Source organism: Rhincodon typus, unplaced genomic scaffold (genome assembly GCF_021869965.1).
Source record: "Rhincodon typus isolate 14 unplaced genomic scaffold, sRhiTyp1.1 hic_rhity00004396, whole genome shotgun sequence".
NCBI lineage: Eukaryota > Metazoa > Chordata > Chondrichthyes > Orectolobiformes > Rhincodontidae > Rhincodon > Rhincodon typus.
The window spans coordinates 1,397-13,087 of NW_025970034.1; the positions used below are offsets into that span (position 1 = coordinate 1,397).

At 47.5% G+C, this 11,691-nt stretch overlaps 1 protein-coding gene across 1 annotated transcript in view; it reads right to left on the minus strand.

Annotated features, from left to right (window-relative positions):
• The window catches only part of fads6 (fatty acid desaturase 6), an 11,888-nt gene extending 1,105 nt beyond the window's left edge, over positions 1-10,783 (minus strand). Inside the window, exons 1-3 of the mRNA XM_048593884.1 lie at positions 10,482-10,783; positions 4,313-4,500; positions 70-249 (exon numbers count right to left, since the gene is read on the minus strand). Coding sequence (XP_048449841.1) covers positions 70-249; positions 4,313-4,500; positions 10,482-10,689 — 576 coding nt within the window. The 5' untranslated portion in view covers positions 10,690-10,783. The remainder of the gene's footprint in view (positions 1-69; positions 250-4,312; positions 4,501-10,481) is intronic.
• Between the last annotated feature and the right edge of the window lie 908 nt (positions 10,784-11,691).

Sequence of the window (11,691 nt, forward strand, 5' to 3'; positions counted from 1 at the left end):
GTTTCTCTCTCCCCTTGACTTCCCCTGGTCTCTCCCTCCCTTTGACTCCCCCCTCCCTGCTGACTCCACCTTGAGGCACATGTTGTCGGACAGTGTGGGGAACAGATGGTGCTCCACATGGCAGTTGATGAGCGAGTGTCCGAATGACCAGTCCAGGAGCGGATTCCGAGGAAGGTTCAACACCCCATAGGCCATCTGGTAGATCCTCTTCGGCTTCTTATCCAGGGAGAACATTGCCAAGCCGATATGCTGTCAGAATAATTCCCAAAACCAGGAGTTAATCCATGGCCTGATACACATTGCAGGTTGGGGTGGCAGGGTTAGGGTCAGATGAGGGTTTTTTTAATAATGAGGTCCGGAGCTGAGTGGCCCTGGTGGAACCCAAACTGGGCATCACTGAGCAGGTTATTTCTGAGCAGGTGCTGCTTGATAGCGCTGTTAGTGACACCCTCCATCACCTTACTGATGATTGAGAGGAGGCTGATGGGGCAGTAATTGGCCGGGCTGGATTTGTCCTGCGTTTTATGTTCAGGACATACTTGGGCAATTTTCCACATTGTCGGGTAGATACCAGTGTTGTAACTGTACTGGAACAGCTTGGCTAGGGGAGCGGCAAGTCCTGGAGCACACGTTTTCAGTACTATTGCCGGAATGTTGTCAGGGCCCGTAGCCTTTGCAGTATCCAGCATCTCCAGCCGTTTCTTGATATCACGTGGAGTGAATCGAATTGGCTGAAGACTGGTATCTGTAATGCTGGAGACCACTGGAGGAGGCCGAGATGGATCATTCACTCGGCACTTCTGACTGAAGATTGCTGCGAATACTTCAGCCTTATCTTTTGCACTGATGTGCTGGGCTGTTCCATCATTGAGGATGGGGATGTTTGTGGAGCCTCCTCGTCCACTGGGTTGTTTAATTGTCCACCACCATTCATGACTGGATGTGGCAGGACTTAACGATTTATATCACACACCAGAATCTAGAAACCATAGGTCCGAATGTTGTGTAAACTTTTTGAATCCTGTTAGGACGTTTGATATGTCTCAATTTAAACTTGGCCATTTTGTGTACATTGTAACTACATGTCTTGACCTTCCCTTGGTTGCTATCAATCCGACACACACCCCCATCACTTCTCTTTCTCTAAGTGAGTTAATTGGAAGGGCATTTGCCTGTTTTCCAGCAAGCTGGCCTTCACACTCTCCCACATGTTTGGGAACACACAAGCAAAGTCGGGGCAATGTTCATTCAAAGCTGACACACATGCAGCATTGATGTTTGGACGTCACTGCCATGCTCAGAGCTTGGGGTCCCACGCAGAAGAGAAAGAAACTGGGGGAGCATTCATTGAGGATTTCCTCATCCAATTTCTACACGCATCTAACCGAGACTGGAGGGTTTGAGTTATGAGGAGAGCCTGGATAGGCTGGGACTTTTCTTCCTGGAGCATCAGAGTTTGAGGGGTGACCTTATAGAGGTCTTTAAAATCATGAAGGACACAGATAAGGTGAATAGCAAAGATCTTTTCCCCAGGGTAGGGGAGTCCAAAACTAGAGGGCAAAGGTTTAAGGTGAGAAGGGAAAGATTTAAAAGGGACCTGAGGGCAATATTTTCACAGAGGGTGGTGCATACGGGAGGCAACAGCCTAGTGATATTGTCACTGGACTGTTAATCCAGAGACGTAGGTAATGTCCTGGAGACCTGGGTTCGAATCCTGCCACAGCAGATGGAGGAATTTGAATTCAATACATATCTGGAATTTAGAGTCTAATGATGACCATGAATCCAGTGTTCAGGGGATTAAAAAACCTATCCAGTTCACTAATGTCCTTTAGGGAAGGACTGCAGACCCACAGCAATGTGGTTGACTTTTAACTGCTGTCTGGGGCAATTACGGATGGGCAATAAATGTTGGCCCACTCAGTGAGACCCTCATCCCATGAATGAAAAAGAATGGAATGTGCTGCCAAAGGAAGTGGTAGCAGTGAGTACAATTACAACATTTAAAAGATCTTTGGACAGGATAGGAAAGGTTTAGAGGGATATGGGCCAAATGCAGGCAAATGGACTGGTTCAGTTTCGGTAACCTGGCCGGCATGGATGAGTTGGGCCGAAGAGCCTGTGTCTGTGCGTATGACTCCATGATTTTCTCCCAGTTTATTACTGTCAGCCATGTACTCTCGCTGTTAACGATTTAACTTTTCCAGGATGATAGACCACATGCAGTCCAATGTTTCCCACCACTGTTCACTGTGTCGTCTTAATGGTAAAGATCTGATCAGTCACTTGCCAGGGATTGGTTAAATCCGTGGGTCCATTTATTAGAAACATTATAAACAGTCGGTACAGCTGAGCAGTCCCCTCCCCTCCTCCATGCCACCCCCACAGGAACTCAGAAGCGATTTCTTTACAAAGGTCTTATTGTGAAATGGATCTCAGTGTTAAACAGGATTATTCTGTTGTCATGGATGCCTCACTGTATCGTCTAGGAGTGTCTGTGGGATCCATCATTGCACTGACCAGGAACAGCAATATCCCGAGGGAAAGGGGGAACTGCCTGTGGGTAACGGAATGGTTAAGTTGTTGTGAGAAACTGGGGTGGGGGGTGTTTGTGTGTGTGTGAAGTGGGGGAGAGCAGGAGAGGCTTCAACTGCGGAACAGGCTGAGAGTAACAGTGATTACAGAAATCTCTCCAGAGTGAATAAGTTTCTGCCAGTTAGAAAATTAGAGATTGTAGGAGGCAGGTGTTGGGGAGAAGAGATGAGGAGCATAACATTATCAGAATGGGAAAGGTTGTTAAATGTGAGGGAATGGAGTGAGTTAAGAATGAGATTGGAGTGGGTTCAGAGGGAGACAGATTTACTTAAGGCCGGAGGCCTGTGACCAGCTGTGTTCCACAGGGATCGGTGCTGGGTCCACATTTATTTGCCATTTATATAAAAGATTTGGATGAGAATTTAGGAGCATGGTTAGTAAGTTTGCGGATGACACCAAAATCGGTGGTATGGTGGACAGTGAAGAAGGTTACCTAAGATTACAAAGGAATCTTGATCAATTGGGCCAATGGGCTGAGGAGTGGCAGATGGAGTTTAATTTAAATAAATACGAGGTATTGCATTTTGTTAGACACATCAGGGCAGGACTTATACAGTTAATGGTACGGCCCTTGACAGTGTTGTAGAACAGAGAGACCTAGGGGTTCAGATACATAGGTAGACCCAGGCACATATAGATAGGGTGGTTAAAAAGGCGTTTAGCACACTTTCCTTCATTACTGAGACCTTTGAGTGTGGGAGTTGGGACATCATGTTGCGATTATACAGCACACTATTAAGGCCACTTCTGGAGTACTGTGTACAGTTCTGGTTATCCTATTGTTGGAAGGATATTATTAAACTGTAGAGGGTTCAGGAAAGATTTACCAAAACGTTACCGAGATTGGAGTATTTGAGAGTATAGGGAGAGGCTGGATAGACTGGGACTTTTTTCATTGGAGTGTAGGAGGTTGAGGGGTGACCTTATAGAAGTTTGTAAAATCATGAGGGGCACGGATAGCAAAGGTGGATAGCAAAGGTCTTTTCTGTAGGGTGGAGGAGTTCAAAACTAAGGGGCATAGGTTTAAGGTGAGAGGGGAAAGATTTAAAAGGGACCTGAGGGGCAACTTTTTTACACAGAGGGTGGTTAGTGTGTGGAATGAACTGCCAGAGGAAGTGGTAGATGCAGGTACAGTTACAACATTTAAAAGACATTTGGACGGGTACATGAATAGGAAAGGTTTAGAGGGATATGAGCCAAACGCAGGCAAGTGGGTCTAGTTTAGTTTGGGCAACTTCGTCGGCACGGACGAGTTGGACCGAAGGGTCTGTTTCCCTTCTGTATGACTGTATGAATGGAGTGAGTTAAGAGAGAGATGAAGTGGTTCAGAGAGGGGATTCAGGAAGGTGGTGGAGGGGATTCGGGGAGGGGGTGGAGGGGATTCAGGGACGGGGTGGAGGGGGTTTGGGGAGGGGGATGGGAGGGGGTTCAGAGACTAAGATGGAGAGGGTTCAGACATAAGGATGGAGGGGTTTAATGGAGTGGGTTGGAAGGGGGTGGAGGGGGTGTTTGAGCATTTGAACTGCACAGTTGGCCTGGGAACAGTTTGGCGAGAGCGCAGTGGTAAATCTCAGAAGGACATTACTCAGCCCCATGTGTGCAGTCCCTACATCGGGGAATAAACAGGCTGGAGGAGATGTAGTAATGTGGAGAGGGAGAGAGAGAGTCTGCACTTGCCAACTCAGTCACACCCACAGCTCCCTGCTGCAGTGCTTACCTGGAATATATTGACGTGTATATACGGAATGGAGTAAAGGCCTTTGTACAACAGCATGCAGAGAAATGCAGAGAGCAGTGAGCGGAAACCAGATACATTCATCAGGAACCAGCAGTGTAGCCACACACCCAGCGAGATGGTGGAGAGGGTCCTCAGGACAATGAGAGCTGGTAGATCCTGGATCAACCCTAGCGAAAAAGATCCATGACATGGGCTTCAGTTTGTACCAGCCTCCTCACTTCTGTACGCTGCACAGACCGATCCCACAGGAGGAACAGTGAGCAAACTTGTTTCACTTTAATGCCTCACAAGTCACTTCCAGTGAAATGCTTTAGAAAATACATTATTCTGTCAACAAATGTGGTGGTCACAGTGAAAAAGTCTCACAAATGGGAAAAGGTCGATGATCAGGAGAGCGTCCACACCCTCTGATCAACTTAATCCTGATTTCAAACCCAAAGCAGGCAAGATGTTACACCATGACACTCCTGGGGGAGGTAATGCCCCCTGGTATAGAATATTAATCTAGTAAACCCCACCAATGATCCAGGGACCATGGTAGATGGTGGAATTTAGATTTAGTTAAAAACCTGGCGCCTAATGATGACCATGAAACCAATGTCAACTGTCAGGAAAAACCCATCTGTGTCACCAAAGTCCTTCAGAGTTCCTGACCTAGAAGCCTTACCTGGGCTGATCTCTGTGACACGAGATCCACAGGTTGACTTGTTAATGACCTTTGGGCAACTGGGGATGGGCAATAAATGCTGGAGCCAGCAACGCTCTCATCCATTGGATTAAAAGAAAATTTTAAGAGAACAATCTTTTCATGGTCATGTCTAATCAAAGGATCCTTCATTAGCAGAGCAGAGACTATTCAGACATAACCCACTCACTCTATTTAACAGCATGAGCTGTTGCATTCCAGCCAGAGGTCAAATGCCCTGAAGCCTCTTTGAGAAGTTTTAGAAGATATTTGACCATCAGGTCAGTGAGTGGGGATGAACAGTGAGTTGGGGAGTAGTTGGGTCAGGTTGAGGGGTAATTGAGACATGGAGACAGAGGTAACAGTGTGGAGCTGGAGGAGCACAGCAGGCCAGGCAGCATCAGAGGAGCAGGAAAGTCGACGTTTTGGGTTGGGACCCTTCTTCAGAAATGGGAGTCGGGCATGGTCAGGTCAGGAGGTAGACTGGCTGTTGGGGGAGGTAGTCAGCTCAGGTCACTGAGGAGGCAATGGTTAGTTAGGAAGGTGTAGACTGGTTGGGAAGGGTAGTTAGTTTTGGGGGGGTGTATTTGGGTCAGGTGGATAGGTGGCCGGCGGAAGGAGAGAGAACGGGGTCAGTCATGCTAATACCTAGGAGCTAGAGCTGTTTTCTCTCTGTCTAAAATGTCCAGATTAACTATCTCCAGCAAAGGCAGTCAGCACCCTCCAAAGGCACTACCACTACCTGAGAGTTGGGGGACTTTCTCGGAAGGTTCCGGAAGCAGATGTATCAGCTAACGGAAGTTTAAATGTCCTGGGTAGTCAGGGTGATGGGGCTTGAAGCAGGTGCTGGATTTTGTCAAACCAGAGGGCAGGTACTCAGGGCTGGATAATGGCAAATGTTTCAGGACCGTCCGGGATAACACGGCAGCTCCATTTCACATCCCAGAAAAGGGACTTCAGGCTCTTTCCATTAGGCTGAATGGAGGCGCATCTAAAAGGCAACACATCAGACAGATCAGCACCTCAGCACAGACCCTCCGACAGTGCGGCGGTCCCTCAGCTCTGTCCCTCTGACAGTGCAGCACTCCCTCAGCTCTGTCCCTCTGACAGTGCAGCACTCCCTCAGCACTGACCCTCCGACAGTGCGGCGCTCGCTCAGCACTGACCCTGTGACAGTGCGGCGCTCCCCCAGCACTGACCCTCTGACAGTGCGGAACTCCCTCAGCACTGACCCTCCGACAGTGCGGCGCTCCCCCAGCACTGACCCTCTGACAGTGCGGAACTCCCTCAGGACTGACCCTCCGACAGTGCGGAACTCCCTCAGCACTGACTCTCCGACAGTGCAGTCCTCTGCTGCCATTTGTGTCATTGATGTATAATTAAATGCTCACTTGGTGCATATAATGCCAATCAATTGGGGCTGCTTTGTCCTGGATGGTGTCGAGCTTCCTGAGTGTTATTGGGGCTGCACTCATCCAGGCAAGTGGGGAATATTCCTGACTTGTACCTTGTAGATGGTGGACAGACTCTGGGGAGTCAGGAGGTGAGTTACTTGCCACAGTATTCCCACCTTCTGACCTGCTCTTGTGGCCACTGTATTTATGTGTTGAGTCCAGTTAAGTTTCCGGTCAATGATAACCCCCAGGATGTTGATAGTGGGGGATTCGGTGTTGGAAATTAGTTGAAGGTCATTTGGCAAACAGCTGAAATATAGGTTTCAGAAGGTGATTACGTGCTTTGGTCTGAAACCAAGCAGCAAAGCATTTTTCAACTTTTAAAATGCTTTCTCAGAATCTTAAACTGAATCTTGTTTTGCTGAAGCTTTTCTCACGGTAATCTGCTCCATTATGTCACTTGGCTCTGGCTCAATTGATTGAAGCAATGAACAAGTGAACCACTGAGAGACAAGCAAGAGAAAGTCAATGTTCCTGAATCCTAACATTCCTCATTGGAACACCAGGCCTTTCAGACAAGTCAAATCATCTTGAGCAAAAGCCAAACTACTTGACTGTACAATTGTTATGAATCTCGCTGTCACCCATGTGGATGGGAGATGGAGTGTGATTCTGGATGTTATTTCCCTGAGGCATGAGCAGACTCCTCTGTAACACTGTAGCACGGCCAATGGGCTCAGGACCCTATCCAACATTGAAGATTCACCTTGCTGCAGTCCCATTTGTGTCCCAGCAGTCAGGGGGTTCACGTTTTAAACTTCCCTGTGTTTAGTATTGTTTGGAATCTGCAGACATCACAGTCCCAGTCCTCTCCTCCAACTCTATCCAATCCCGTGGGATTCTCCATCTCCTCACCTCTCTCTCCTCTTCTCCCTCTCCACACTGTCTAGGATTCGGACTCCAAGTTTAGTGTCTCCCAGTTAGAGACGAGCTTGGCTTTCTGTTCTTTCCTCTTCAATCCTGTAAGTTTCCTGCAGTAGAAGGCTTGGGGCTGGAGAGGATCATGGCAATATCACTGGGCCAATAATTCAGAACTCCAGATTAATGTTCTGGGGTCAAAGGTTTGAATCCTACCATGGCAGATGGTGATATTTGAATTCAATAAAAATCTGAAGAAACCAGTCCACTTAGATACCCTTAAAAAAAAAACCCCTGCTATCTTCTTTTATATCATTAGCTCGATTACGCTCAGATTTCATCTTCTCCCCCTTATTGCTTTTTTAGTTGTCCTCTGCTGGTTGTTAAAGTCTTCCCACTAATCTTCACCACATTGTATGTTTTGCTTTGGTTAAATGCTGTCCCTGTCATCCATTGTCAGCCATGGTTGCCTCCTCCTCCCCTTAGTATGATTCTTCTTTCTTGGGATGAATTTCTGCTGTGCATCTCGAATTCCCCCTAGAAACCCCTGCCATTGCTGTTCCACTGTCTTCCCTGCTAGGCTCCCCTTCCAATCAACTCTGGCCAGCTCCTCCCTCATGTCTCTGTAGTTGCCCTAACTCAGCTTGTTACAGATTGTTACACCTGATTCTAGCTTCTCCCTCTCAGACTGCAGGGTGAATTTTATCCTGTTATGGTCACTGCCCTCTGGGGCTTTCTTCACCCTAATCAATCTGCCTCATTACACATCACCAAAACCAGAACTGCCTGTTTCCTCATGGGGTCTATCACAAGCTGCTCTGTAAACCAACCTTGGGACTTACTACCAACCTGATTTTCCCAGTCGACTTGTATATTTGAAGCTTCCCCCATGTTTATTATAATATTGTCTTTCTTACATGCCTTTTCGATCTCCTGATTTATTTTCTGCCCCACATCCTGACCACTGCTAGGAGGCCTGTACACAACTCCCATCAGGGTCTTCATTCCCTTTGCAGTTCCTTAACTCAACCTTCTGACTCTATCTCACTTTTTGCTATGGATTTAATTTCATTTCTTACTAACAAGACAACCCCATCCCTTCTGCCAATCTGCCCATGCTTTCACTAGAACGTGTATCCTTGGATATTAGTTCCCAGCCCTGATCCCCTTGCAGCCACGTCTCTGTGATACCCACAACATCACACCCACCAATTTCAATCTGCACTACAAGCTCATTTCCCTTGTTTCATACACTGTGTGTATTTAAGTACAACATCCTCAGTCATGCATTGACTGCCCCCTCTGTATAGTTGTTCCCTACCTGCTGTGCCTGAAGTTAGATTCCTGACCCTTTCCATACTCTCTGTCTTATTACTCGTTCTGGAAACTTCAATAATTCTGCATGAGCCCTCCCCTGTTTAATTTTTTCCATAATTTTCCATACAACTGAACCTACTCCCCCACTATTTAGTCTAAAGCCCTATCCACAGCCCTGGTTATGCAAGATTTCTAAAAGGGAAGACAGAGGCAAGAGTGGACATTGGACAGCTGGAAAGTGAGGCTGGAGAAGTAGAAATGGGGAACAAAGAAATGGCGGAGGAACTGAACAGGTACTTTGCATCAGATTTCATGGTGGAAGACATCAGGAGCACACCAGAACTTCAAGACAGTCAGGGGGCAGAGGTAAGTGTAGTGACCATCACTAAGGAGAAGGTGCTGGGGAAGCTGGAAAGTCTGAAGGTGGGTAAATCTCCCAGACCAGATGGACTATGCCCCAGAGTTCTGAAGGAGATAGCTGAGGAGATTATAGAGGCATTGGTGGTAATCTTTCAGGAATCACTGGAGTCAGGGAGAGTTCTAGAGGACTGGAAAATGACTAATATAACACCCGTGTTTAAGAAGGGAGGGAGACAGAAGACAGGACATTAAAGACAGGTTAGCCTGACCTTAGTTGTTGGTTAAGGTTTTTCAGTCCATTATTAAGGGTGAGATTGCAGAGCACTTGGAAGTGCACGGTAAAATAGGGCTGGGTCAGCATGGTTTCGTCAACGGGAGGTCATGCCTGACAAATCTGTTAGAATTCTTTGCGGAGGCACTGAGCAAGTTAGACAAAGGAGAGCCTGGGGATGTGATCTATTTGGATTTCCAGAAGGCCTTTGACAAGGAGGCCCACAGGAGACTGCTAAATAAGATAAGAGCCCATGGTGTTAGGGGCAAGGTACTGGCATGGATAGAGAAATGGCTGACTGGCAGAAGACAGAGACTTGGGAAAAAGGGGCCTTTTTCAGGATGGCAGCCAGTGACTAGTGGAGTTCCACAAGGGTCAGTGTTGGGACCACAACTATTCACCTTATACATTAACAATGTGGATATTGCTAAGTCCAGAAGACACAGAGATAGGTAGAGGGACAGGTAGGAAGTGGGGAGGCTGCAGAAGGAACAAAAGCAGAGTTGCTGGAAAAGCTCAGCAGGTCTGGCAGCATCGAGGGAAAAAACAGAGTTAACGTTTCGGGTACCTGTCCCTCTGCCTATCTCTGTATCATCTGGACTTAGCAACATCCACATCGTTAACGTATAAGGTGAATAGTTGTTGTCCCAACACTGACCCCTGTGGAACTCCACTCGTCACCGGCTGCCATCCTGATAAAGATCCCTTTATCCCCACTCTCTGCCTTCTGCCAGTCAGCCATTCCTCTACCCATGCCAGTACCTTGCTTCTAACACCTATCATTAGTTTTGAGGAAGGGTCACCGGACCCGAAACGTTAACTCTTTTTTCCTTGGATCGAATAGCCTAATTCTGCTCCTATATCTTGTGGTCTAATGGTCTTCATTGTTATTTCCCATGTATTATCAATTGTCATAAAATCCCATCTGGCTCACTAATGTCCTTTAGGGAAGGAAACTGCCATCCTTACCTGGTCTGGCCTATATGTAACTCCAGACCCACAGCAATGGGGTTGACTCTGACCAAGCCAGCAATACTCATCCCATGAACAATTGTAAACACATATACACTGTCCTTTGCTCAGGTCAGAGTGTTCAGGAAAGGGGCCTTTGAGGAGGCTCTCTGATTAAAACCAGATTCTGACAAGAAGCAACAACACCAGTAGCTCTGTCCCCAGGAGCCATGCCAGTCAGTAGGCACTTACCCATTGCCACGATCGGTGTGATGACAGGCACTGCCAGGGGCAGGACAAACAGGTAGATATAACGTGGGAAGAAAGGGACCTTCCAGGTGCTGGAGTCGCCGAGGCCAATGACATTGGTGTAGGCATGGTGCAGCTTTACATGCTGATGGGTGCCCACCTCTGCAGTGAACGATCCACAGACCTGGGAAAGAGGGACACTCATAAGCATTCCTAAATTCAGGAAAGCCTGACCACCTGTGGAATCATTAACTATTTGAGTGTGTCAGTTCCACTGAGCAGAGGCGTTGAAGTGTGCGTGTGTGTGTGTGTGGGAGTGTGTGTCTGTGCTTGTGCATGTGTGTATGCGCATGCGCATGTGTCTGTGTGTGCACGTGTGTCTGTGTCTGTGTCTGTGCGTGCAGCTGTGTGTATGTGTGCGTATGTGTCTGTGTGTGCGTGCGCGCATGTGTCTGTGTGTGCATGTGTGTCTGTGTCTGTGCATGTGTCTGTGCGTGCAGGTGTGTGTGTGTATGTGTCTGTATGTGTCTGTGTGTGTGCGCTCGCATCCGCGTGTGTCTGTGTGTGTGTGCATGTGTATGTGTGTGTGATTGTGACTGTGTCTGTGTGTACGTGTGTGTCTGCACGTGTGTGTGTCTATGTGTTTGTGCACGTGTGTGTCTGTGTTTGTGTGTGTGTCTGTTTGTGCATGTGTGTCTGCATGTGTATATGTGTGTGTGCACGTGATTGTGTCCATGTGTATGTGTGTGCGTGTGTGTCTGTGTATTCGTGAATCTATGTCTGTGTTTGTCTGTGTGTGTGCGTGTATTTGCACGTGCATGTATGAGTGTGCGTGCTCGTGTGTGTGTGCGTATATATGTGTATCTACAGTTGCTGATTCATCAGAAAGATATTCTCAAACTAAACCCAAGGGTGTCAAACAAGGGTCAGAATGAAATATTGGTGACTGGACCAGAAGGTCAGAGGCACCAAGCCCTGACACAGACTAGGGGGTTGCTAGGTGTAATATTGATAATAGGGTGTAGAGTCAAAGGAACAATCACGAAGGGTACGGAAGGACAGGGAGCACAGATGGGTCAAGGTGCAAATTTTGTACCTAAATATCGTGAAGTAGAGAACGACAAAAGTGTCCATGGAGAGACTGAACCCAGCAAGTCATTTCCCCGTTCCCCGGTCACCTCCTGACTTTAGCACCTCTTCTGGCGGGGGGGGG